This window comes from Oreochromis niloticus, linkage group LG17 (assembly GCF_001858045.2).
Source record: "Oreochromis niloticus isolate F11D_XX linkage group LG17, O_niloticus_UMD_NMBU, whole genome shotgun sequence".
Taxonomy (NCBI): domain Eukaryota; kingdom Metazoa; phylum Chordata; class Actinopteri; order Cichliformes; family Cichlidae; genus Oreochromis; species Oreochromis niloticus.
This window is the reverse complement of record NC_031981.2, coordinates 34,856,814-34,884,133: the sequence shown is the minus strand read 5'-3', so window position 1 is coordinate 34,884,133 and position 27,320 is coordinate 34,856,814. Positions and strand designations below refer to the sequence as shown.

Genomic DNA, 27,320 nt, shown 5'->3' with positions numbered 1-27,320 from the left:
CGGGAAATTCCTAGTTATCATAAGTGATTCCAACTGGGGAAAAATAAGGTGACTGTATGCTACCAGTAGTACCTGTACCAGTAGCCTAGCCAGCTAAATGTAGCTATTTGTCCTGTGAGAGACTAATTAGTGATGAAGCAACTCCACACATCTCTCTCTTTGATTAAGAGGTAAAACCTGTGAAGCTGGTTAATAAGCCTGCTGCATTTTTTATGTTTTTGGCCTTTTGTTTTGACAGAGTAGGCCCTTATCACAGGGATGCTAATGTAATCAAGCCACACACAAACGACAGAGGCTACTATTCCCATTTAATTAACCCTTCAATATGACATAGGTTATTCTGTATTACAGTTCTATTAACAATGCTCTCCTCAGTTTTTTTCATTCATGGGTCTGTCACCTACCAGAAGGTTTCCACCTCCATTGTTTGTAGAAAGAGCAGATAACAGAGAGCAGAGATCACTGCTATCGCACTGCAATTGTTATGTAGGGTTAACAGTTAAGCACTACAAATAAATAACCTTGTTCTCGAAAAACCTCAATAGTTAGTGGTGGATTTTAAATTAGAGAGCCATTCTTCTGTCTCAGCTGGAGTCAGGTGTTTCGATTAGCATCTCAGCTAGCAGTATCACTGATTAAAAGCTGAGCACAGAAATAAGAATCATACCTTTGTGCGAGAGTAATTTTTATTCACACACAGACTCACACTGACTGACTGACACAAAGAAGCGAGTCTGAAGCTGACAAGATCTGAGCCACTAAATGAATCCTTTCTGAATGACAGAGAATGGACTACACACACACACACGTATACAAACAATCGCACATCACTCATTCGGCAAGATCGACTACAATGACAGATTGTCACACACATGAGCAGCCGGCATATCTGACAAACAGACCCGTCAGAAAATTCAAAAAGAAAGCAAGCGGGTGGGGGGAGTGAATCAGAGCTCTCATATGAACTTTACGTTATCTCGATGACTCGATAAAAAGTGGTGAACGTGAGAAAGTCTTCAGACTGCTGCTTGCATAAATATTAAACACAGACTGGTAGACTGGCACTCTGAATGAATTTACTATTTATCTGAAGTTTTCAAATAAATAAAAATATCTGTATTTCTTACAGAAAACGAGATTCACTTTGACCACTGAAATTATTCCTACTGCCGACACATCTTTTAGAATCCCACCTGCTGACCTGTGACTGCTCGAAAAAAAGATTAGACTGGCCATGCGGGTACACCTAAGCGTGAAGTGTGGCGCTTGAACATATTTAAATGCTGAAGTCACTTCATAACATCTCCTGTCAAGGCTGTGTAGGGTTGCCAGTGTGCAGGGAAAAAACCCCATCAAAGAACTCATTAACCCAACCACATACTGGTGAGAGCAAGTGAAAAGGAGAGAAAATAGGGAGTGCATATTGTGTATTTGTGAATAAAGAAGCACACACATGCACACCTCTGCATCATTACCTCATGTCTCCCACAAGGCTCCAAGAGCAGCCACACAGGCTGAGCAACAACTGGAGCAGAAGAGCAGCCGGCCTAAAGTATTTGGTGACTAAGAGAGCTGTTGAGAACATAGTGGGTGGTGAACACAAGCATGTAAAGGGAAAAAGAAACAACAAACGCATGAAGGAAGGGTGCAATGCACTGCTAGCTGGCTGAGAGATACTTAAATAACAAGGATTTAGTGTTTTCCTCATGTCACAGTGGAAATGGCACAACGAGAGCTTTTACACCAGGATCTGAAAACTTGTCTGTAAAATTTTCACTCATCATAAATAAAAGCTGTAAATAAGACAGCTGAAAATAATTAAAGCGACACAATAAAAAAAACATCAGATCTCAGTGAGGAAACAAAATCATGCCTGATGTCTATACTGATGTGAACTGGCTAATGTGTTAGGAATGAAAGGATGCCACATCTTTTACTAGAAATAAAAATGACCAAACTACAGAGGGCAGAATTCAAAGACACCTCAAAAATTAAAGTGAAAAAATGATAATCTGTGAAAAGCACAAGGTATTCTATGGAAGATGCTAATCGGGCTCCACGGTGCCAGGCAGCGAGCACACTAGAGGACCCTCAGGCCTCCCTCATGAAGTGGCCAGTGGCCTGTTGAAGGTAATTTTGTAGCTCTGATGGGGCTCATCCTGTTCCTCCTTGCACAAATGAGCCGATACCAGTCCTGCAGATGGTTGAGGACCTTCTATGGCTCGGTCCAGCTCTTCTACAGTAGCTGTCTATTTCCTGGGAGACACAGCAAACCTTCTGGCAATGACATATATTGATGTGTCACTCTGGAAGAGTTGGACTACCTGTGAAACCTCTGTATGGTCGAGGTATCTCCTCATGCTACCAGTGCTACATTTACCCTAGCAGTCAGTGTCACTAGTGTCAGTGTAATAAGCCTTTCAACAGATATCCAGCAACAAATGATAAATAACTAATTAAAATATCGTTTAAAAGAATTGCAAACTCTAAAGGAAGAATACTGGCACGTCACATTTTTAAATAGCTACCACTGAAAGTGTGGGATTAAAAAGTGTGTTCACAAATCACAAATACAGCAGTGGCCGTTTTAATCCCAAACAGTTTCAGTGTTGATTTGTCATCAGACAGTCAAAACGACCGAGTCTGGTGTGTCACAGAGTTACTTCTCTCCACTCTTACTAAGCACCTTGGGGAATAGGTTTCTCTCTACAATGCTAAAACATCTTCACCCCATTATGTAAGATACAAAGGAGAATTAATATGAAAATAAACTGTCTAGCCCGTAGAATTAAAAACAAGATTTGTCTTAATTTGTGTTCTATTTAAAGAAGGCAGAAATGAGCAGAAGAAAACAATTAGCTGAACTATTTTCTGCTCAATATGTATATTTTATCTCTTTATAAGCTTAATGGGACAGCCTTGAAAATAAAATTATTTGCCCACCAGTGCTTAAGGTCAATGGATCATGCAGACGACACAACAGTGCCGATATCAGCAGGTAAGGTGGGGCCGGATAAGTCAGCAAACATCCTATTAACAGATCCAGCAGACACAGAGTCCAACATTCACGTCTCTGCTTTAGTGGCCAAGAAATCCTGTAGCTGATAAACGCTCACTATTCTGAAAACAGCAGCAGAAGCAGGTTGAGACGTTGCACACAGCAGGGGATAGTTTGCATCAGGTACTAGTGGAAATCATGCTGCCTGACTAGAGCATTCGAGAGGGAGAGCGCAGAGCAGTCGCTCACAAGCAGTGAGAGGACATGCGCTATCACATCAGCACAAATCGGTGCAATCGGACTTCAAACAGGCTTTGTGGCAGGGAGTTTGCAGATTGTGGGCAGAGTCTCACATGCACCTCAGGTGATGTCGACTAAAGTTTAGAACTGCCTGCTGTTTATTGCAGACAGAGTGACATCTGGAAACAGCATTGCAGAGAAGGACAAGTGTGAACCATGAAGGTGAAGCTTTAAGTTGTAAAAGTAAAGAATGACACAATAAATGCTAAAAGTTCACATAAAACAAATTTCTGTCATTTCACATCCAGTAAACAGAAGAATAACGAATGCTGCCAAGATCTGCCGAGATTTTAATCCTTCTTTTTCCTGCCAAAACAGCAAACAACAACAACTGTGATGCACGGTGTATTCTGACATCTTTCTATCACGAGTCTTGTAGTAAAAAAAAAAAGCACTTTGAGTGCTCTATTGCGACCAGTCCATTCATTTTCTCTAATGTGAACTACTAAGAACTCTGTTTGCATGATATGACTGGTAAAGCAAAAAATGTATTGGTGTCTCCTTTGTCTGAATTAACATTATGTGATATCATTGAAATGAATGAGTGATTGCATTTTTTTTATTCATACTGTACTTATACAGTATGCTGCTTTTCCTACATTTCCTACACTGTAGCTGAACTACATTGCCTTCCCATTATCCACCCTCTATTTCATTGGTTGAAATAAATATTTTAGCTTCAATACAACTTTCTTCTGATTGGCTGCCCCTCATAAACAAAAGATTGTAACAGCGGGTGGGTGGATTTTCTGTGCCCTCATCATGAAATGAGTGTTTAGTGCAGTCTGAAGCCTGAGCCTTTGGCTAAGAGGAATTAATGGTGACCTCATTACTTGGAAATTTTGGCGATGCGTAATATGAGAATCAAATATGATCATTTTCTTTATTCTGTAGAATGTTTTTGACCAATTCTTCTAAAGAGATTTGGGTTTCTTTTTGTTTATATAAAAGATGATAATTCAACAAGCACAGATGCTCTCAGGCATTCTCTACCATTATAAAATACACATACAGAGTCCTAAATTTTCTCATAAATTATTCACTGCTTTTCTCATTTAATATTCTCCCAACTGAATCAACCTCCAGTCATGATTTACTCTTTGGTCCTGGTTTTAGATGAGTGTAACCAGACAGTTCAACATGATATCAAGTCCCTTTTGCATCTTTTGTTTTGGGATGTAACCTCTTTAAATGTGCATGTGTTAAGTGCAAACTTCTAAGATGAAAATGAGATTAATTTGTTTCAACTTGTCAGTTGGATTGAAAAATGTCAGACCTCGTCTTTCTTTTTCCTTCTGCCTCATCCGTGGATATCAATCAGCCTGTGTATACACTGGATCAGAGGAGAAGCTGTGCAGCTGCTAACTGAGATCACAATACTGTGTCTGTCCACAAAATAGTGCTATGGTTAAATTAAGATTTCTGAGTCAGAGACATTCCTCACTTCCTCACTTGCCTAATAGAACAAGTGCAATATTTCCCTTGCATCCACGCCGAAGTCCACGCTCTCTGAATATTCACAGACTATAAACCCACACACAGAGCAAATCACAAACTCCTCTGAGATTTGCCAAAATTAAGCCATTACGCAGCCTCTCTTTTTAGTCCTAATGATTCTGCTGCATGAAAAGCAGCACTCTGTTCAACTGCAGGGTAGATACAGGATGTTTTCTTGGAAACGACTGCACGGTTTAACCAAATATGTGATCTGAATCTAAATGTGAAAATATATGAGGTTATTCATAGTCCGCTTCTCTTTCCAATCAAATAAAATGAAAACTTTAGGGGGGAATTTTACAAATGCGTAAGGACAGAGGTATTCATATTTAAAATCTGCAAATGCATGCATGTACATGTGTGTGCGTCTGTGTGTGTCTTCCCCAGACAATCAGGGGAGTATTGAAGCCTGCATTGCCCTCGGCTATGACTTAGTTGGATCAAGATGAGGGAAGAGGCAGAGAGACACACAGAGAAGCTCAGATACAGATACTGAAAAAAAGACAATGGACAAAAAACATTCAGCATTTCCATTCAATTATATTCTGTTTGTGTTTGACATAAGGCCAAAGCATCATGTTGTTACTGCTGTCTTATATAACAGTGATCACATCTATTATGAAGGCTCATTTTGATGTGGTTCTGAGGTAAGTAACTTTTTTGGATGTAGCTTATAATGCAAAAACTCAAAAAAGCAAAAAGAAACCACTGATTTATTTTTAATATCCATTAATTAATAGTACTATTGTATGTCTAATTCCTCTATAAGGATATGAATATAACAGGCAAAGGCAGAGGAAACTCTGGGTTATCAGGCCACTCTTACATCCACACATACACATAACAGATGGGGCCCTAAGGGGTGTCTTCCAGGCAGAAGGATCCCATCGACACCCTGGAGGCAAAGCACAGTAATGATGAGGACAACACAGAGGAGGAGGCGATGAGGAGGAAGAGGAGGAAGGAGTAACACTGATACACTTTGCGCACAAATATGGCCTCATGTAAGAGTATGCCAGAGTATGCAGGCAGTTTCTGGAGGATGAAGGAACTGATACCACTAAATGGCCCCACACTCATCTGATCCAATGAAATCCATCAACAGATGTGACATCGTTTCATTCCTCACACATTATCGAGTCTATATCAGTATACCTATCCAGGATGATTTTTTTTTTCTTATTGAGATGTGATGTGTTTTTAAAGTGTTCCTTTAACTCCTTTGAGCACTGTAATTCATTTCTCAAGTAGGTGAATCAGCAACTTAAAAAGACTGCGAATGGTGCAGCCACATGCTGTATGTAATATATTTATCCAGGTATCTTAGTGACAGTAACAAGAGGCCCAGTAAATATGCCTGTCCAGTCATAAACTCAACAGATAACAAAATGACAAGGGATTTATACTGACTTTATATCACTTCACTATTTACTTTCTCAAGCTTTTCTGAGCTTTTGCCAACGATGATGACGATGATTTGAAAAACGATCCCTTGTACAGACGACAAAACACAGACCAACCACACTTGCTTTATCACTTCTTTAAAAAGGCAGGCCATCACAAATTCCTAAGCAGGAATTGTGTTTTAGTTCTTTAAACTTTTAAACATTATTAGGACTCAAACCATGGTACGTCTGACGTAAGCGTCTCAAAAAGGGTATTGTGATCTGGATGTAACCTAATTTGAAACCTTCTCCAACTCTCTAACACCCCCCCCCCCACTTTCTTTTATTTCCTTTTTAGCCCCCACCCCCCACCCCCACTCCTGACCTAACTAAAACGCAGTGCACAGTGCTTCACAATGAAGTGTATTTCTTTCACATGTTAATTCTTTTACTCATGGCTCAGTGCACAGCACAAGGCAAGAAACAGAGCTGGTCAGGAAAACAAGACTGTGCGCACGTGCACGCACGCGCACACATACACAGATAGAGTCAGCCTAAATGAACTGCCACTGACTTACCTTTATGTGTGATGTTGAAGTTGGAAACATTAGAAAGAAAGAAAAAAAGAAAGAAAGAAAGAAAGAAAGAAAGAAAGAAAGAAAGAAAGAAAGAAAGAAAGAAAGAAAGAAAGAAAGAACCATGTCTATTGTAGACATTTGTCATTGTTTCTAACCATTTACACAAAAAACCCTTTTACACTTTGACAAAGAGGGCGTATGTGTGTGTCTGTCGGGGAATTGATTGTACAGATTTGACAAGGGGGAGGAAGAAAAAAACTGAGAGATGAAAATACATATGAATCTGTTGACATTCATGCTGTTTGACAAATAGGAGTACAGCGAGTCTCCGAAACAAAATAACACAGCTGTATTCGAATTTTGTGTGCGTGCGTGTGTGTGTGTTCATGTATGTGATTCCACCTTAAAACCTGGTTCACTGCCAGGTTTCAAAAATGCACGAGAAGTGATTTATCGGTTCATTAGTTAATTAAATTCTTCTGTGACAGCTTTTGTCGCACCGATTTGATCCTGTTTTATCGTTTTTGCGTCATTGTTTTTAACATGTTTCATATTTCACCCAGTTAACAGGGACGTGGATGAATTGTACTTTGGAACAAACAGCTGCAACATTTCGTTTTCACAGGCTAACGATATCCGCTTTGGGAATACGGTGACGATTCATCGACCGTTAAAGCAGATTGCATAAGATTACATTCACATACTAAATTGCGTGAGAGCTGGAGACACTGTCATGGTAATTTGTTGAAATTCAGGTAAAGGAATGAAGACCAAGAAGAACATTAATCTTTTGCGTTGCGGTGACGTTAACTGCGAATCTCTGCAATGGTAAGCTTCCCTTTTAAGGAGCTGAAACGCAGGGATTCAAAGAACAGAAACCCAAACAGTGGATTTGGTGTGCAGGAGAACAGCATTGCCATCTGTCTTGTACAGAAAAAAATGTTTCTGTCTGCTCAGTACGCCCAATAAACATTTCTAACAAATACTCATAGCTGCACATTATATTCTGTGTACTCATCAGGAGTCAGATCAATAAACCAGACAGAATATGTTGCTGATTTGCCAGTTATTGATTTATACTGTCTATGAGCTCTGTAAGCCTAACACTAACCATTACTCTTGTATGAGCTTCAAATGACGTCCTTATTATCACCAACATGCTACTTAGAGGTGCAGGTTAATAAGTCTAATAGCTCTGCCTTTAACCCCCTGATGGCCTGCTAAGTCTGTTCGCTCCTCCCGGTTCCCCTTGAACAACTAATCTCTCCCTCTGGGACCATCGCTGTCTGTCTGCGTCCACTCTTCGTTTCTGTTAGACCCACGGCTTAGCTCGGCAGGAGCTTCGTGCTGAGTTAGCCTTTATCATCCAACCATATGGTCTGAGGTAGATCAAGGTTCTCTCGTGGGAGATAGTAACACATAATTCCTTCGCTTGATGTGATGTTCAGACGGTCCAGACTGACATTGACCAGTCTGGTGTAGCTGTCTGTTTCAGGAAGCGTCTGAGTGATTTTGAAATCCTCTGGGATTTCTGGCTGAAACCTTCTGTCACTGTTTGCAAGTTTGCAGTGCGCTCTCCTTCTTTTCCTGCTTGTCTTTCACTTCTCCTTTATCGTTCTTCATATTAACGATGTAAAATATATTTCAAAGATATTACAACACCGCCTTAAAAATAGATCTGAGATTTGATTTGCCATTTATTGCGCCGTGTAACTGACAGCAGATCAGATTTCTGATGATTCTCATCTGAAATTTCCTCTGAATGCCAAAAAAGGTCAGAAAAGGAAATAAGAAAAGCCACAAAAAGCCCACACAGACCTGAGTATGACCAGTCGACATCTTCGGTGAGCCTCCTCAAGCCTTGGGCCAGCGGTTCAGCTTCCACAACTATCAGAGAGAGAGAGATTATTAAGTATGATGTGATCAATGACTTTTTCTTGGGTTCACTTCAGTTCATTTACCAAGCTGCCTATTAGAAAAAAGTAGCTTCATTCAGGCACATGGCAAAGGTAAGATTCTCTAAGTAACACTGAAACAGCCTCAACTTTGAATTTTTTCATGGACCTTTTTTCCAGCTGGTGTTATATACTGATTTATACAGGAGAGAATTAGGGCCACTGAAAAAAATGGGGGTGTGTTTTGGATTTTATTTTCCCAGAATTCTGACACTGAGAGAAATGTTTTCTCTTCCGTAGATTTATGTCAATATATGAAATGACTATTTTTCACTTTTGAAGGGTAAAATAAAATCTTGGTCAAGGTGTTTGAACAAACCATTTTGCCACTCACACCAGAAACTACCTTTAAGGCCCACACGTGACAGATTTTATCATTCATTTGTACTATTTTCAATACATTACAAATTTGTAATGTATTAAATGTAATGTAATGTATAGTTTTTCCAAAGTGGCAACATCCCCTCTGAAGTACCTCACACTGTACTTCCCACTGAAATACAATAGTTTCAAAGTTACAATTCATAACCAGGAATATAAATAGACATGTTTTCATTTTATGTTTGCAATAAATGCAGGCTAGGTGGTTTACAGTAAACATATTCTATATCCTGGGTAGTCCAGAGGTTTCTGATGTCTTAATTAAACAAACCAACAAATTAATTCTATACTGAATCAAAACATCTCTATTTTTCATCATAATGACCTGTGTGTAGCCTTGAGTGACAGTCTTTCATTGCTGGATGGGTTTAATTAATGAAGTAAATAATTCCTTCTACCCATTTTCTGCCACTTGAGCTCATCATGCTCCTCTGACTGTTAAACTATTCTCTGACACAGGGCTCAGCAACCTGACAGTGATAATTTATGATCATTTGGAATTTTCTTATGATTATGATGACATTGCACAATAACACCATGCTTTGGTAATATTTATGAAATTATTAAACTAAAATAATAAAATTCAATCACTTCTTTTATCATTTTTGTTAAAATCTAAACAGAATAACCGTGACATGGTGAGAAATATATATTCACATGTACAGGCCTACTTAAGTTACCTGTGTTTTTGCAAATTAATCACTGTAAATATGCCTGCTTTGATGATGAATGAAACATTGTAAGTTGTAATAATTGAAAATTAAACAGTTCAGTTTCCGCACCAGCTAAAACCTAATTGTCGCTGTAAACAAACAGTCATTGGCAGTTAAAGTAAATCTGTCTTTCTTAACACCCGTTCTTCATTTGGACTCCGTTGGTAGCCATTTATGTGTATACACCCATGTTAAACACAGTTTAAGTCCAACAAAGATAAAAGCAAAGGGTGCAGGTGATAGATTGCAACAATGTACATATTACAACTTTGTTTTGGGGGCAAATGTAACGAATGACAGCAAATCTAAATAACATTTTCCATCTTTTTAACTAAGTATGTGATGTAAATGAAATAAAAGACTCTAACCAAACAAGAGATCACTTTGTAGAGCGCAGGAAGTAACTGTAATTCTGTTAGCATACACGCACACACAAACAGACTTTCATAGAGCTATCTATCACGGTGGTAACTTTCACTGGGGGACAGATGAGGACACGATGATGAATGGTGTCACAGCTTCAGTGTATCTGTGGGAGTGCTGCTTGCATAACTAATAATTCCACTAGCTGTACATTTGCTAACAGCTTTGTGCCCTTCCATAACCACCCTCTCTTCTACTATCACAATGTAGAAACATAAAAATGCACAATTCTCTCTTCCTTGTGCTAAATCCAGTTCAGACTCTTGCTTTCTATTTTCACATTCTGCATACCAATCTTTTTCTCTCCTTTAGTTTTCCTTCCTACTTCTAACAGGGTTCAGCAATTAAAGTAGTTAATGAAAGAATCTACTGTATGTGAATTTTTTTTTCTTAACTTGGTTGGTTTTTAGGAGAGCTGAGTGAGTACTATTAAGTGTATTTCCTAATCATTTTTATTCATGGCACAAGGGTAATCTCAGCTGGATAATAATGTCAACAGCATTATAGAAAATTTTTTGAAGAAAAAGTATATCCAAATAAGATTTTCCAAACAGCAACCCTCGGGAGAGAGTGCATTTCTGTTAAGATGGCACACAGAAATCACTTGTAAGCACTTGTATGAGTATCATAATGAAAGCACTCAAAACTGCAAAGATGTTTATCTTTACGTGTGGTCCAACAAGCCTGTTGCTACACTGAACCCCACAAAGAGAGCAGCAGGGGGCTCCATGACAGTACAGACTGCAACACTGAATCTCATCTTAAAAAGGTTTGTGTCAAAAACAACACGAATAAATAAAAAATAAGAGGACTATAAGAAACCATCTTCTCTTTCTTTGATCTTTTACTGTGTGCAAAAATACCGAAAACCTGTCCTCCAGGAAGATGAAAGCTCTGCGCAGAGTCAGATTTAGGTCACGGACAACAACCATCATATCCGCAACGTTAAATCTGTCCGTGCAGCTCAAGAATAATCCCATTGTTTACTGCATAAAGCAGCAGGATAGAAACACTGGGTAAATTACTTCACATGTGACATATGCACTTGTGTTGTTCAAACACCAAATATATTTAATGCAACGCTGCCACAAATCCTTTCTGTATCATCTGTTAAATCTCCTTCTTAATGAATATTCAACAAATGCTGACAGAGAGACAGCCACAGGGGGATGTAATGTTGTATTTTACACCTGTCTAACTCATTGTTGCTTCTTCCGTGTTTTTACCCCATAAGTGAATTAAGGGGAAAAAATAAAAGAATCATTGCTTTCTTCTCTCTCTTTTTGGAGTTTACAGACAGCTCAACGCTAACTAGCTGGATGAAGAGTTAAAAACAGACAACCTTTTGAGGAGAAAAAGGGTTCTGGAAATATCTGAGCAGTGACTTATGCTTCAAGCAACAGTCCAGTCCCACAGTCACCGATGAATCCACTACATTTGGAAATGTATGTAGTTAATGCGTGTATTACCCTGCATATGGCCTATACTTCTATAGGCAAGAATGAGAAATGATGTGTATTTAGGTGTGTGGTCAAGTGAAGAAAACTACAACCAGATCTGTATCTGTGAATTATTACGGTCCATGTAGTCACAATGACTTTAGATGTGTATGATGTGTACCAGTCTACAAGGAGCGAGGAAAAGCACCGAGGAGAAATGAATGGAGTCAGCTGGAGCTTTAATAATGACTTCATTAACATCACACTATGCGCAATCTTAATCTAATTTGGTAATGCTCTTTGGTTACCTTGGATTTTTTTTTTCTAGAATTAAATTTCCATCTGAAAAGGTTTTTGAAGTATTTCTTTGGAGAAAAACAGGAGAACCAGGCACATACCACCAGGGGCCACGGGCAATGTGTGGAAATCAAATATTCAGAGTTGAATGAAAATGCAGAATAAATGTATATCAGCAGTATTTCCTTCCCATGTGATCACTGAGAAGACACTTGATTAGACATCCTGGAATGGCCCGCTCTGCAGTTATGAATTCATGTTTTTTCTCACCATAAAAACTGTTTTCTGCTTAATCAAAAGACAAAACCTTAGTTTACTATGGGACAGAAAATACAGAAACCTTCAGGAGAAACGTCATAATAACTGTATCAAGTCCTCTCTAACTCAAGTGACGGGAATTCACGAATGAACACAGCAAACTTAGCAAGTTTTTCACTTTATAATACAGCCTGTGACTAAGAGTGTAATTCCCATGTAATTAAAGAAAATTTCTGTTTGTATTTTATTTAGAATTACAGTATCTACTAATACTTGAAGGTAGGCATACTGGAATAATGGGCAACAAATCAAGTTTTTTAAAGAAACAAAAAGATCATTTTACTATAACTAATTTTGAATAATGCCTAAGTAGTTTAGGTAGATTATAAGTACGTTTAAGTACTGCAAAACTTCAGGTATTTTCCAGAAAGGGATCCACAAATTATATCTGAGTAAGTACTGTGAGTGCTGCGTACTCTCTTGGCAATTTGATGAAAAATCATCATCTTACTATGTAAATGCACTGTACTTTTCTGGACACTGGCTGTATTGTGGAGCGGCTTAATCTTGGCTAAATTCATGTATTTTGCAGGAAAAGAGACACTGATGGAGCTTCAGAGGTTCTGCAAAGACAAAAGGGAGAAGCTGCCTTCACCGCAAGTTATAAGTACACATGCAGCACTGCTAAAAAAAATACCTTCTGTTATCAGTAATGAATACGTTATGCTGAAATGCACACATGTGGAAACTTTTGGGGTTTTTTCCAGTGCAAAAGCTGTAAAGTTGAAGCTTTTAGCAGATAAGATAAGGCATATATTAAGGGTTTTATGGACATTTTGGATCAAACAGATTGGTTTCATATCTACAGCAGGAGCTAGCCGCAAGAGCCACAAAGCCACATGTGGCTCTGTGGCTGTCAGTCAGTTTGTAGGCACTACTTGAGGGAAGAGATGACCAGACAGTGAAAAGCCAGGAGCAAAAAGACACTGGTGCTCTCTGCTTTAAGAGCATAGCGGACACTGATGGGATTTCACTGCTACAGGCTGGCCATGTATGAAGCTCATAGCTGAATCACTGTATTATTCCACCCATCTGCACTCTATCTGCTTTATCAGATTTCCTGATATTAAAATTTTAAGAGACTGCTGCAGAAAGAAGACTTTCTATGGACGGTGTTTTATTTAGACAGGAAAGTCAAAAGACATGCAGTGCTCCAACAATGTTTCACTGTCAAACAATCACACGGCTACTATCTGATACCGGAATCAAGGGCATCCAGAAGTAACTGATGTCCTGTGATAAATGAAAGTAATTAAGATGAATGAAATCCTGACTGAAAGGTGTGGAACAGGCACTTGACACTGACTACACTGACGTGTCAGTCAGTGAGGATAATTTGTTATCAGAGCAACACTCATGCATATAAGCACAAAAGATCCTTTGTTTTCACATGTGAATCAGCTGGATGGGAAAAACTATTTTCCTTAAAAAAAATAGCATCATGCAACCACGTTTCTTAAATTAAATAGTAGGTATTAGGAGTAGGTGCATTTTTAATTTACCATTCTTGAAGATAACAGTGGCACTTTTTTGTAGACAAAATTAAATGATTTTTTTTTTTAATGGAAAAGGGGACAAAGATCACAAAGGCAAAGGTCATAAACTGTTACCTCCTGCTCCCATCACCCTGACGGGCTAGTGTTACCTCTCAAATTTCCTTACATCAACACTGACTCATTCCAGACGTGATTTGGTGATGAAGTGTTGAAATTTACTGTTTCAGTCTACGTACTTGACCGTGACCTTTTTTTCTCCTTCTTTAATTACCAATCCCCCTCTGCCCAGAGCAGGGACGTGAACTCACCACATTAAATCAAGCCTTGATGTTTAGGCAAGGAATTTTAGTGTTGCAGTTTGTGAACCTGCATTAGTTTTGGATCGCTGGATCTTCTCATTTACTGAATTAAACTGAGATGTCACTTGTTTTTTGGTTGTTTTTATTAGATTTATACAGCAATAGCATTGGGTGTTTTCTTTTGGGGAAGGCTGTAGTGGGGGGATGGAGATGCTGCGGGGATGATTCATTGAAACCTTCTCACTGTTATTAGATTAAGGAAAAGCGAAGCTGTCCCAGCTGAACACTAATGAATAGCACCGTGTTGGATTACATGACTCCTGGGGGAGATTTAGCCCGACTCCTGAGATGAGGGAATAGGCTGCTGTGTTTACACCAACACACACTGATTTTTAATGGTAGATGTTATTACTGTTGTCCTCTTAAATGAGTCTCAGCACTCCAACAGGAAGCCCACGTGTGTTCACCCACAGAGGGAAAGGTGTCTGTGAGGTCCTGTGAATGTATTCATTTATAAGGGGTTTACTTTGAAGCCTGGTAAAAATCATATGTATATTAAATTGTATGCATGATGTTACAATGTTACAATGTTAATAATACATGTAAATGAATCTAATATGTACAGAGACCATTTTGAAGCAGAAATTTATGATACTTAGATTTGTTAGTTTTTCCAAAATGATTCCACAAAGGCTTACAATAAGCAGACGGGGAGCTTTTAGGAAAGGGGACCCTAAAGAGACATCCGCTAAAATTGATTTTTTTTTTCAGACCATTGCTTATCTAACTAGGGTTACAGAGGGCTAACACTCATCCCAGCTGACATTGTGAAAGAGATGGGGTACACCCTGGACAGGTCACCAGACCATAACAGGACTTACACAAGGAGACAGCCTGCTATTGATGCTCACATCCACCACTGCAGCCAATTTAGGCTCCACAAATAGGCTGGCATGTACTGGCACAGGGAGAACATGCAAACTTCAAATAGAAAGGAAACTCAAAACCTTCAAGGTGCGAGGCATCATATTTGTCTGGTGTAAGATAAATGAAGACTTTTTTTATAATCATCCAAAGCTACTTTAGTGAACAACAAAACATGGCGTATTCCACTATTTCAGTATTTATCTAACAAAAACTAAATCAAAATGCAGAAGGAGACTGTAAAAAAAAATTGCAGTAGCTTGTAGAACTACCTGGCAATAAAAACTCAAAATAATCATTCTCACGTGGCTTTGTCAGGCTCTCTAGCTTAACAGCTTTGTTAAGTCAGGTCAAAATCTGAACTTTGATTGGGTCATTGCAACATTTTATTCTTTTATTTTTCAGCCATTCTGTTGTAAATTTACTGCTTAAGATTATTGTTCTCGTGCATGACCCCAAGCAAGGTTTAGCTGTTGACAGATGACCTCACGTTTACCTCATAAAGAAGTTTATGATTGACTCAGTGACTGTGAGATGTCCAGGTCCTGTAGCTGCACGACAAGCCCAAATCATCACACATCCACCACGGTGCTTGACAGTTGTTATGAAGTCTTTCTGCGGATATGCCGCGTTTGGTGTTAGTCATTATGACCAAACATATTAACTTTGGTCCTGTGTGTCCAAACATCATTATTCCTTAGGTCTTGTGGTTTCTCTAGATACATCTTTACAAACCATAAGCCGTGCTTTTCTGTTTTTCGAAAGAAGAGGCTTTCTCCTGGCAACCCTTCCAAACATGCTATAATTTTTTCATCTTTTTCTAATTGTTCTGTCAAGAACTTTAACATTTAGGATCTTAACAGAGGCCTGTAGAGTCTGAGATGTAGCTCTTGGGTTTTCTACACTTTCTCTGACCTTGGTGAATTTGTTGGGATGTTCACTCCCAGGTAGACTGGCAACTGTCTTGAATGTTTTCTGCTTGTGGATAATCTTTCTCATATCTCATTTAATAAACTACGTCATACTGAACAACTCTAAGACAAAGGAAACGATAGTAGATTTGCAAAGATTCAGAGCTCATCTCCACCCTGTGAAAGTTTGTGGGTTGGACATAGAAGTGGTAACAAAATCTAAATATCTAGTTTACCCCTAGATAACAAACTAGACTGGCCCCTGAATACAGACGAACTATACAAAAAGGCGGAGAGTCGCCTCTTTTTGTTAATCTTCCATTCATCTTAAATTTGACCTTAGTGTCAACATTCAAAGCCAAACTGAGGCATTCAACCATAAACTACAGACTTCATCTGCTAAGTGAAAGGATGGCAGTGACAAAAACTGCCATGACTGATCTCTGATGAACACACTACATCCGCGTCACATAAAACGTGACACCTGTTGACCTTAGTGTCAGAAACACAAGCCCAAACACACATAAACATACACACACAGGCACATACCACCAGGGGCCATCTTATAACTTATATAGCACTCAGCTGTGTTAGCCATCAGCTGGTTAAATTAGTATGCTTGACATCTCTCACCGTCTCACTATGTGTGTTTCCTTATCGTACTCTGTCAGCCTCGCTCTGATTTCCTGCGTGTCATACTGGAAACTATGCACAGGTCCATTAGCAGGATGGTTAAACAGAACGAAGATTCAAACAACAGACAGCTTAAATGTTGATTGTACCACGAGCACCCCATTATTTACCAGTCTAATTAAATATCCATTAAATGGTTCAATGAACATCATTTATTAAACTGTCCATCTAATAAAATCCCAGTAATTTAATTACTTATAGATAAAATGCCGATTTTCGCCAGTTTTGCCAAGGTCTGGGACCTTTTCTGGTCTTTCTGTGTGTTGCTGTGTTTAAGATATATGTGTTAGGAAGGTTACTTTTAAAATGTATTCGACTACAGATTACAGAATACATGCCCCAAAATGTATTTTGTAATGTATTCCCTTACGTTACTCAATGAGAGTCATGTATTCTGAATACTTTGGATTACTTTATATATAATCATGCTTTTTACAACTACATGAATGTACTATTGCTGTGTGATTTATTACTATTACTGAAGGATACTCACCATACCAATACCAACTAGATTTTTAAATCTTAATATAAAATAAGTAACAGTAGGGTGGACATTAGGTAGGGCTGCACTTTTTGCAGCGATCTCCTATAGAAAACTATTCCGCAGGTATATAAAACAGGTCCGCGGCTCCGAACCGTAGTAAAGGGACCTCTGGCTAATACGTCGGGTTCCATGTCGGGCTCGTAGCCAAAAACTAGCTTTACTTAGTTGTCTGGGTCAATTTTGCTAGCGAGAGACAGAGAGACTCATTGAAAGGCTGCTCCAACGGAACGTATTGTTTCGGAGGAAAACACAAACACAGTGTGCGAGTCTTACTTACAACTGGGCTAAACGGCCCATGAGGCTACATTCTTTAGGGCTATGCCTGTAACACTCTGCCTATTGCTTTCATATTAAATAATTTTTTGAATAATAATTTTTAGAAAATATTTCATCATGTCATTATGCGGGCCGCAAGTAGAGGTGACATGGGCGCGAGATTGAGACACAGGCATTAGAGCCTCTTAACTCGTGTTTGCTTTGGGTTTCCACCGGCGTGGAATTACCAAAAATAGAGGGGACAGCCCCTGAAACAGGAAAAGACCGCCATGTAATCCATTTATTTCAACAAAGTAACTGTATTCTGAATACCACCTTTTTAAACGGTAACTGTAACGGAATACAGTTACTCATATTTTGTATTTTAAATACGTAACGCCGGTACATGTATTCCATTACTCCCCAACACTGCATATATCTATGTCCACCTGAAAGAATGAAACCTCAGAATAAAGTCCACCAGTGCAGGTTATGAGTTTAAAAGATTAGGCTCCATATAAAGTGGAGGATATTGTTTCTGTGTGCTAAACAAACCAAACATTGTTCCGCAGAGAGTCAACGACATTAAAAGCGCAATATAAAACCTTATCAGAAAAGCCTATCATTGCACTCTGTGTGTGTGTGTGTGTGTGTGTGTGTGTGTGTAACAGAGCATGTGGACTGTCTTGCACTCCAGCTGTTCTGAAAGAGGCAAAGAAATAAGCTTTGTGAGAAAGTGTGTGTATGCGTGTGTGTGTGAACTGGTTTAGAGGTGACCATGAGAATATGGGGCCCTGTCTTGAACAGCTGGGAAAGGGAGGGTTAAAAGACACATATGCAGACACACATACACACATACAGAGTGTTGACACCCGACTATGTCCAGCCAGATGAGGTATCACATATTTCTATCCTGCCATTTGGCTCCATGAAAATCTAATAAACCAAGCTTGTTCTGTAATTTAAAACTCTTCTCAGCTTTAACCAGTTGCATCTACACACCCGCCTGACAACTCAAAAGTGGCCGCTGGGTCTCCATGGGACAAACGCTTTAGTGTGTTTCAGGGTGACGGACTGTACGATAAGGGAATCCCCACACTGGCAGCACGACTTAGCAATGAAATCAGAGTTGTGTTGGGATAAACGTTTTCTTTCGCCTATATTTCAACTAGTGCTATTTGAATGTCACTGCTTTGAGAAGAGGTTGTGTAGATTCTTTGCAAAACTTCACACCACATAAAAGGTCCACAGTGATCACAAACAAGACAGAGCAATACAATAAAGCAAAGCAAAGAAAAGCTGTAAGGTGCAATACTCTTGTTTACTGCACACAATAAATTGAATGACAATATCATACGTAGGCAGTGTCCAGAGAGCAGCAACTACCACAACAGTAAAAATTAATGAGCAGGTGTCTCTTCCTGTTTTTTCCTCTTAATCTGTTAAGATTTTTTTGTAAACAATTCCTGAAATACTTAGTAGATGTAGGCTCAGATGGCTGCCCCTCCCTGAGCCTGGTTCTGCTGGAGGTTTCTTCCTGTTAAAAGGGAGTTTTTCCTTCCCACTGTCACCAAAGTGCTTGCTCATAGGGGGTGATATGATTGGGTTTTTCTCTGTGTGTATTATTGAAGGATCTACCTTACAATATAAAGTGCCTTGAGGCGACTTGTGATTTGGCGCTATATAATAAAATTGAATTGAACTGAACTGAATTGAATTGAATTGAATTGAAGATGGGCACAGGAGGAGTGTAGCCAATTTGATCTACAGGTGGATGCTTTCTAATCCTTTTCAGTGTTTAGTTGTAGCTGCTGAAAAACACTGTAAGGAGCCAACTGTACGATATTCCCAAAAATAAAATTCTTTTTTTTTAACTTATTATTGTGCATCCAATTAAATATCACTATTGCTAACTAAGCCAGGCTAGCATTAGCTAATAACTCCCCAGCACTACTGTCTCAGACATATATGGTCATATCTAGTTAGAAAAAAAAAAAATCCAATGACCTCAATGGCAAACTTGAGATTTAGAGAAATAGCTTTTAAATCAGCAGGGATCACCACTCTGGCTGGATCCATCTTTGATATACAGTATATTTATTTATATACAGTACTTTATTATCTTCCTGTTCTATTGAATTAGGATCGAGAGAGCTCTTGTCTTGTTCATTGGGCTTCAGTATAATCTTCTAAGTTAAATGAGGTAAGCTCATAAAGCTATAGTGTTAGACTCTGAAAAAAAAAATCCCAGCCTTGGGTTAAAGCCAGATGTTAAGAAGATGAATGAGCATGTTCTCTCCACTTTTAGCCTGCAGCTGGGATATTTCTGATGAACTGAGTAGCAGAGGCCCTGCAGGGGACTGACCTCAAATCTTTGCTCCTAGATAAAAATCAAACTAGCAGGTCAGACAGGACCCTTCTTATCCAAAGCCTATGAATAAATGCAGCACATGAAAGCATATGCTCCCTCTCTCTCTGGCACACATACACATGCGAGTATGTGTCAGATCATTTTCTTGGTCAAATGAGGTGAACACACAATTATCAAAGAAGATTAAATAAGCCATGACACATGTATTACCAGTAATGAATGAGTGGTGTGAGGCGACATCTAGGACACACATATGTATGCAGGAAGGAGCACAGTGGACTGAAGGAAGGCAGCCAGTTGGCACGCACGACTGTTTATCTGTGTGTGTGTGTGTGTGTGTGTGTGTGTGTGTGTATGTGTGTGCATGTCCATGCTTAATGTTTCAACCCAATTCCTGTGTTCCCATTGGTTGTGTGTTGTGGTTACTGAGCCTGTATGATTGTACATGTCCACCTCAGTCGTCAGGGAGCTTTGTGCGTCCGTGTGTGTGTCTCACTAATCTGCCCGTTAGAGCAGTGAGATGTACCATTTCCATCTGCTTGGCACAAACTGAGAAAATACCACACAGCATCTTTGGATGTGTGCGTGTGTGTGTGTGTGTGTGTGTGTGTGTGTGTGTGTGTGTGTGTGTGTGTGTGTGTGCGCGTGTGTGTGTTTGGAATATGCGATTAGTAGTCTTTAGTTTAGTGGGGCGAGGTTGCACATTAATACATCTGTTTGCGGTTTTAAACGAAGATCATCTTGAAGATTTCCTAGGATCTGCAAGATTTGTTTACTCAAGGAAAGCTACAAGGAAAAAAACATATTGCTTCTTGAATGGATGGAACTGTTTTCTCTGAGAATTTTCTGCTTCAGTTTGATTAATTCTTACGTTATGTTACGACACAGACCAACAACATCACACGGTCTTGTTCATCTAGTGATTCCTTAAAGCGTAATTGTGAAAAAACTTCCCTGTCAACAAGTGTCGAGACTCATTGTAGAGTCTATTCAGCATGCTTTCCATAAGCATTCAGCCTCAATCAGCAGAGTTCCCATGACAACAGTTCACAGCGTCATGACAACGGAAGAGCCCCTGATGGCGTGCTGAACACTCTGACTTCCTGTCGGCTTCCTACTCTGACTCTCTCTATCTCCATGGATACAAAACCATCCCTCTCCTCTCTATTTTTCAGGGCAGGATCACGGCCCCAATTCTTCTCCTGTTTAGCAGAAAGCGCTCACACGCAAACGCACATACCCCGGAATAGTGACACAAAAACACATGGATACACTTACAGACTTCAAAAATAATCCCTACACATATACATTTGTATTTATGCACGTATACAAAGGCATTCAAGGGCTGTTTAAAAAGTGTTCAAGCACACAAATATAGCGGAGAGTGCTCCAAGAGCTCACCCAAATCTTTTGATTCAAGAATCTCTATGTGCACGCAAGCATGTGTGACTAATGGGGTGGCTGGCTGGTGGGGGTTAATCAACTTTCAAACCACTCATTGGTCACAGCAGCAGCAACTTAATGAACTTTCCCACTGGAGAAAAAAAAAAACTTCATGCTCTGCTCAAATTCACTCAACTTCTACTCTCCTCCTGTCTGAACTTCATGCTTGAAAAAGTAAAAGCCAAATCTCCTTTAACTTTCAACACAACCACTTTTTTGTTCAGTGCCAGGGCCCCTGGGGTGCCCTGACTTCCTTAAGGCTCTGGATGTTGTAGGGCTGTCCTGGTTGTCACCTTTCTTTGTTGTTCAATTAAATTTCAATTCAATTCAATTTTATTTATATAGCGCCAAATCACAACAAAAGTCACCTCAAGGCGCTTCATAGGTACAGAGAAAAACCCAACAATCATATCACCCCCTGTGAGCAAGCACTTTGGCGACAGTGGGGAAGGAAAAACTCCCTTTTAACAGGAAGAAACCTCCGGCAGAACCAGGCTCAGGGAGGGGCGGGGCCATCTGCTGCGACCGGTTGGGGTGAGAGAAGGAAAACAGGATAAAGACATGCTGTGGAAGAGAGACAGAGATTAATAACAGATATGATTCAATGCAGAGAGGTCTGTTAACACATAGTGAGTGAGAAAGGTGACTGGAAAGGAAAAACTCAATGCATCATGGGAATCCCCGGCAGCCTACGTCTATTGCAGCATAACTAAGGGAGGATTCAGGGTCACCTGGTCCAGCCCTAACTATATGCTTTAGCAAAAAGGAAAGTTTTAAGCCTAATCTTGAAAGTAGAGATAGTGTCTGTCTCCCGAATCCAAACTGGAAGCTGGTTCCATAGAAGAGGGGCTTGAAAACTGAAGGCTCTCCCTCCCATTCTACTTTTAAATACTTTAGGAACAACAAGTAGGCCTGCAGTGCGAGAGCGAAGTGCTCTAATAGGGTGATATGGTACTACAAGGTCATTAAGATTAAGATTTCTATGCCATATGTTAAAACAAGATTTAGAGTGTGATTAAAGTGGTGGGTGGGTTCTTTTACATTTTGAGAGAAGCCAATTGAGTCTAATAGCAGATTAAATGCCATGTTGAGGCTGTCATTTTTAGCATCTACATGGATGTTAAAATCACCCACAATAATTATTTTATCTGAGCTGAGCACTAAATCAGATAAAAAGTCTGAGAAATCAGAGAGAAACTCTGTGTAAGGCCCAGGTGGACGATATATGATAACAAGTAAGACTGGTTTCTGAGTTTTACAGCTGGGGTGGACAAGGTTAAGCATCAGGCTTTCAAATGAATTAAAAGTCTGTCTTGGTCTTTCATTAATTAATAGGCTGGTGTGAAAAATTGCTGCCACACCGCCCCTCGGCCTGTGCTTCGAGATTTCTGGTAGTTAGAATGACTCGGGGGTGTTGATTCATTTAAACTAACATACTCATCCGGCTGCAACCAGGTTTCTGTAAGGCAGAGTAAATCGATTTGTTGATCAATTATTAAGTCATGTACTAACAGAGACTTGGAGGAGAGAGACCTAATATTTAATAATCCACATTTCACTGTTTTACTCTTTGGTTCAGATGTGGATACTGTATCAATTTTATTTTTACGGAGCCAAATCAAATTAACAGTTGGCTCCAAGCGCTATAATAATACGTATAGAGAAAAACCCAAAAATCATATCACCCCCTATGAGCAAGCACTTAGGCAACAGTGGGAAGGAAAAACTCCCTTTTAACAGGAAGAAACCTCCGGCAGAACCAGGCTCAGGGAGGGGCGGGGCCATCTGTCTTCCTCATTGGAGATGAGGAAGACAGGATAAAAGACATGCTGTGAAACAGAACCAGAGATTATTAATAACTAATGATTCAATGCAGAGAGGTGAGCGAGAAAGCTGACTGAAGAAGAAATATTCAATGGATCATGGGAATCCTCCAGCACCCTACACCTATTGGAGCATAACCAAGGGAGGATTCAGGGTCACCTGATACAGCCCTAACTACATGCTTTAGCAAAAAGGAAAGTTTTAAGCCTAATCTTAAAAATAGAGACAGTGTCTGCCTCCCAAATCCAAATTGGATTTGGATGTTACATAGAGGTGTGGGGCAATGCCTCTGGACTGGAAAACTGGGGTGGTGGCTCCCCTCTTTAAGACGGGGGAACAGAGGGTGTGCTCCAGCTATAGGTGGAACTGGAGGTGTCCATCGGGAGTGTGGGTGTCTGGCCCCCGTTACTGGTCATTCTGTCCCGTACAAGAGTCAGAGCGTGGTCTGTATTGCCATAAACTGTTGATTTCCTGGTCCCTCCCCTTCCCTTTGGTAACAAGCTCTGGGCAGTGACTGAAAGGACAAGGTCGCAGATTCAAGGTGGAGATGATTTTCCTTCGTAGAGTGGCTAGGCTCTCCCTTAGAAATGGGCTGAGGAGCTCAGTCATTCGAGAGGGACTCAGAGTAGAGCTGCTACTCCTCCACATTGAAAGGAGCCAGTTGAAGTGGTTCAACTGGCTCCAGAAGGTGTCCAGAAGAGGTTTTAGGTATGTCCTACGGGAAAGAGAACCCAGGGCAGTCCCAGGACTCGCTGGAGAGATTATATCTCTTGGTTTGCTTGGGAAAGACTCTGTTTCCCCCAGATGAACTGGAAGAGGTGGCTGGGGTGAGGGAAGTCTGGGCTTCTCTGCTTAGCATGTGACACAAATCTGGATAAGTAGTAAAAAATCAATGAATGGATGGACTGATGGAAGTCTTTTGTGTTCGGGGCATACTCATTACAGAACTGCAAGTTTGTTCCAAATCATATAGCTCAAATTAATGCAACTGAGGAATAAAGGGGTGCAACTAACAATTAATATACTGATTCATTTCAGTGTCACATATTATTTTATCCATTACATTTACATCTGAAATATTTGTTGTCAATAAAAAAAGCATACTGTGCTGTCATGGTCAGTCTAACCACTGATGTAGGTCTACAGATGCCAAACAAAAGTATTTGCAGATTTTTCATGACTATAATCACATGCTAAATCACAGCAATGCCATTATAGGACAAAAAAACAATGATCCAAAAGAGTAATGTACACACTGTGGGGGCACTTCTGGAACCATTAATCAAAGTCTATATCATATCACTGAAACACGAATATGAGTTATAGGTCTATCAGCAGCACACATAACTAAAGACATAAATTGGTATTTAGATAAAAGTCAATTCTGAATTTCACTTTCGCATAACTCTTAACTTTATTCAATTATCTAACGAAGAACTGCCCTGAAAGTGTGATTGTGTGAGTTCAGAAGTACAGAAGCATACTAGAAAGGTACTCCCTCTCCAGAAGCCTCGGTCCTTGGTGCCAGCCTCTCAAAAAAACAACAACAGTAGCTTTTGTATGTGGGCAGAGACAGAGACAGACGGCCATTGTCAGCTGCTGTAACTTCAGACAGACTTTCTCAACTGGAGAGACCACAGAGAGAGCATTGGCATTGGCATTGTATATCTGAGCACTGGCTTAGTTACTCTCTTCCTCTCCTTTTCACCTTTTGTCCTCTCTTATCCAGACATTGGCCTTTTTTGATGCAAACTCCTCTGATCCTTATCCTTTTCTTCATCCTCTTATCAGATCCTGAACATTTTCAGACTGAAAGCACTAAATGGTGAAGACAAATTTACCACCACTTCAACTCGGTGATGACCAGTTGCTGTGAAGTGACAAAGTAACATGGGTTTGAACTTCTCTTACTCTCCAAGTCACCTAGCATCTGAATGCCACCCAAGAAAGCCAGTCATTCTATTTCTCAGAGAAACATTTAACCACACATTGCTGGCCAGTGCAAGGCAGCTAGATGGTTGTATTTCAGGCATGATGAATCCAATCCCAGGTTCTAAAGAGGTAGTGCTGATGTTGCCAGTATCCGTTATATCAAAAGAGGAGAGCACTGAAAAACTTGAAGAAGAGCACTGAAGGCTTTACTAGTTAGTAACCAGAGCTAATCTTATGTTATCAGTATTGTGTTGCATGGCTTTCAGAGAATTCATAACATTAATGAAATGTTGATCCTCCACCACGTTACAAACACTGCCAAAGCCATGGACATATGTAGCATTACTAGCTGAGGTCAGAGTTGCCATAACACCAGACAACAGAAGATATCTGGTGAAGACTTTCACCTCTGCATAGAGTCACTTCCCCAGCAAACTAAGTTTCACTAAGGTCGCTACAGGTCATATTTCTTGGAAGGGGGTGGAGTTTATTAGTGAACCCGGTCAGCTACAAATCAGAAGGTTGGTGACTTCCCAGCTATACCTTTGATACATTCATTGGACTGAGTGTGTGTGTGAGAACATTAGATAAAATAAAAAGTATCAAATATTATACAGGAGAAATAGAACATGCTGCAGTTTTTAGTTTGCAACGATTGAGTCATAATTGAAAGAAACACACCCCAGACAGATTTTCAGTCAAGCACTCCTCTAATAGGAGAGGAGACTAAGGAAGAAGGAGAAGTATGTCTCCATATATTACACTTTTGCAACCTTCTTTTTACATGTTATAATTATGTTTGTTGCCACATGGATAACATAGAAATTGCTTTTAATGAGTGTTTAATGTTGTGAAAGGATGCATTTAAGCCTAAACCATGACCTTATTAGGAACATAACCAACTGAAACAGTGAATCGGAATGAGACAACTGAAAATTAAACACTGATTAAAAACAAAACTGAACTGCAAAAGAAAACTGACTAAAGTTTATTTTTAAAATATAGAAACTAAGTGGGTTTTTTTAAATTCCTCAATCATTCCCACTACCCCTTTGTGCAGGTTTTGATGCTCTTTTATCTTTGAAACTTTTAAATCACCACTGACAACAACAACCAAAGTAATTTGTGAAAAAAAAAAGAAAGCTCTGACTGACATAAGCGATTCATTGAGCTGAGTTTCCTGTCCAGGCCGCTCAGTATCAAAGAGATCCGGCAGTCCTCGTGGCACAGACCAGCTCTAAAATAGCCATGACCAAACGCTGTCACAGTCGCAGAAGAATGCGTCTGAGTGGATTAAAGAACAAGAGCACTTATGAATATAATGCTTTAGATGGAGGGGCCAGACAGAAAAGTAGCTGCGCGATTGGGGAAAAACAGAGGGCAGGAAGAAAAATTATCAAAGTAGAAAGCAGCCAATCAATTATTCAGTGCAACAGCTGTGGTTTTTAGAAACACCAACCCAGCAGTGGCTACTGACAGTTCTTCCTACCTCTGCACGTATACTCAACATTCAAGTTTGGCTTTAAATATGACTTGCTGTACAAAGTCTGCAGAGCACAGAAATGTTAATGGATTCCTCAACTTTCAGAATGAATCTTTTTTTTTTAATGCAATATCATCTTCTCCCCAGTGTGTTGTCAAGAAGAAAAAGAAATCAGATTATATATATACTTTTTTTTTTTTTATCCCAAATGCCAGACAGTTAAGAAGGCTTTGGAAAATCTTTCTAACAAGATTTATTTCCCTCAGTGAAGATTTTTATTTCGTTGGTTCACCAGGCTTGACTCCATCAGCCTGCACACATGTGTGTATGAATGTGTGCGTGCATGAGTGTAAATTAGTGCGCACATAATCTCATCTTAAGTATGGAGTTAAAGGTAGATGGAGACTGACGCACAGAGTTTATCTTAAATGCAATCCTATATACAAAACAGTAGGACTCCAAAATAGAAATATGTAGTATTTCTATGTTATGTTGATGCTGAGACCAGGCATGAAGGCTCACAATGCTCAGAGGGTTCTGGATTTTTAAATTAGGCAGTGACCTGATTTTTCTATGAGGTATCCTTTAACACTGCCTCAAATAGCTACATTGGATATCTAAGCTCATTTTTAATTTTCAGATTAATTCAATTTTATTTATATAGCACCACATTACATTAACATTATTTTATCAGTCGAAGACTGTACAATGGCTCTGTTATCAGTGACAACAGAGCGATCTAAGAGATCGATCTGTTCAATTCAGTTCAGTTTTGCCCACTATTGACATCACTGCACAAGCAGTGAACCTGAAAGTAAAATCAGGCAGAGCTTGTAATATAGTAAGTGCAAATAAATGAAA

At 39.6% G+C, this 27,320-nt stretch overlaps 1 protein-coding gene across 4 annotated transcripts in view; it reads right to left on the bottom strand.

Annotated features, from left to right (window-relative positions):
* Positions 1 to 27,320, bottom strand: part of ptprz1b (protein tyrosine phosphatase receptor type Z1b) — a 61,423-nt gene that overhangs the window by 28,563 nt on the left and 5,540 nt on the right. For all 4 annotated transcript variants that reach the window (XM_003455723.5, XM_019347058.2, XM_013264394.3 and 1 more), the window contains exon 2: positions 8,577 to 8,645. In XM_003455723.5, coding sequence (XP_003455771.2) covers positions 8,577 to 8,645 — 69 coding nt within the window. The remainder of the gene's footprint in view (positions 1 to 8,576; positions 8,646 to 27,320) is intronic.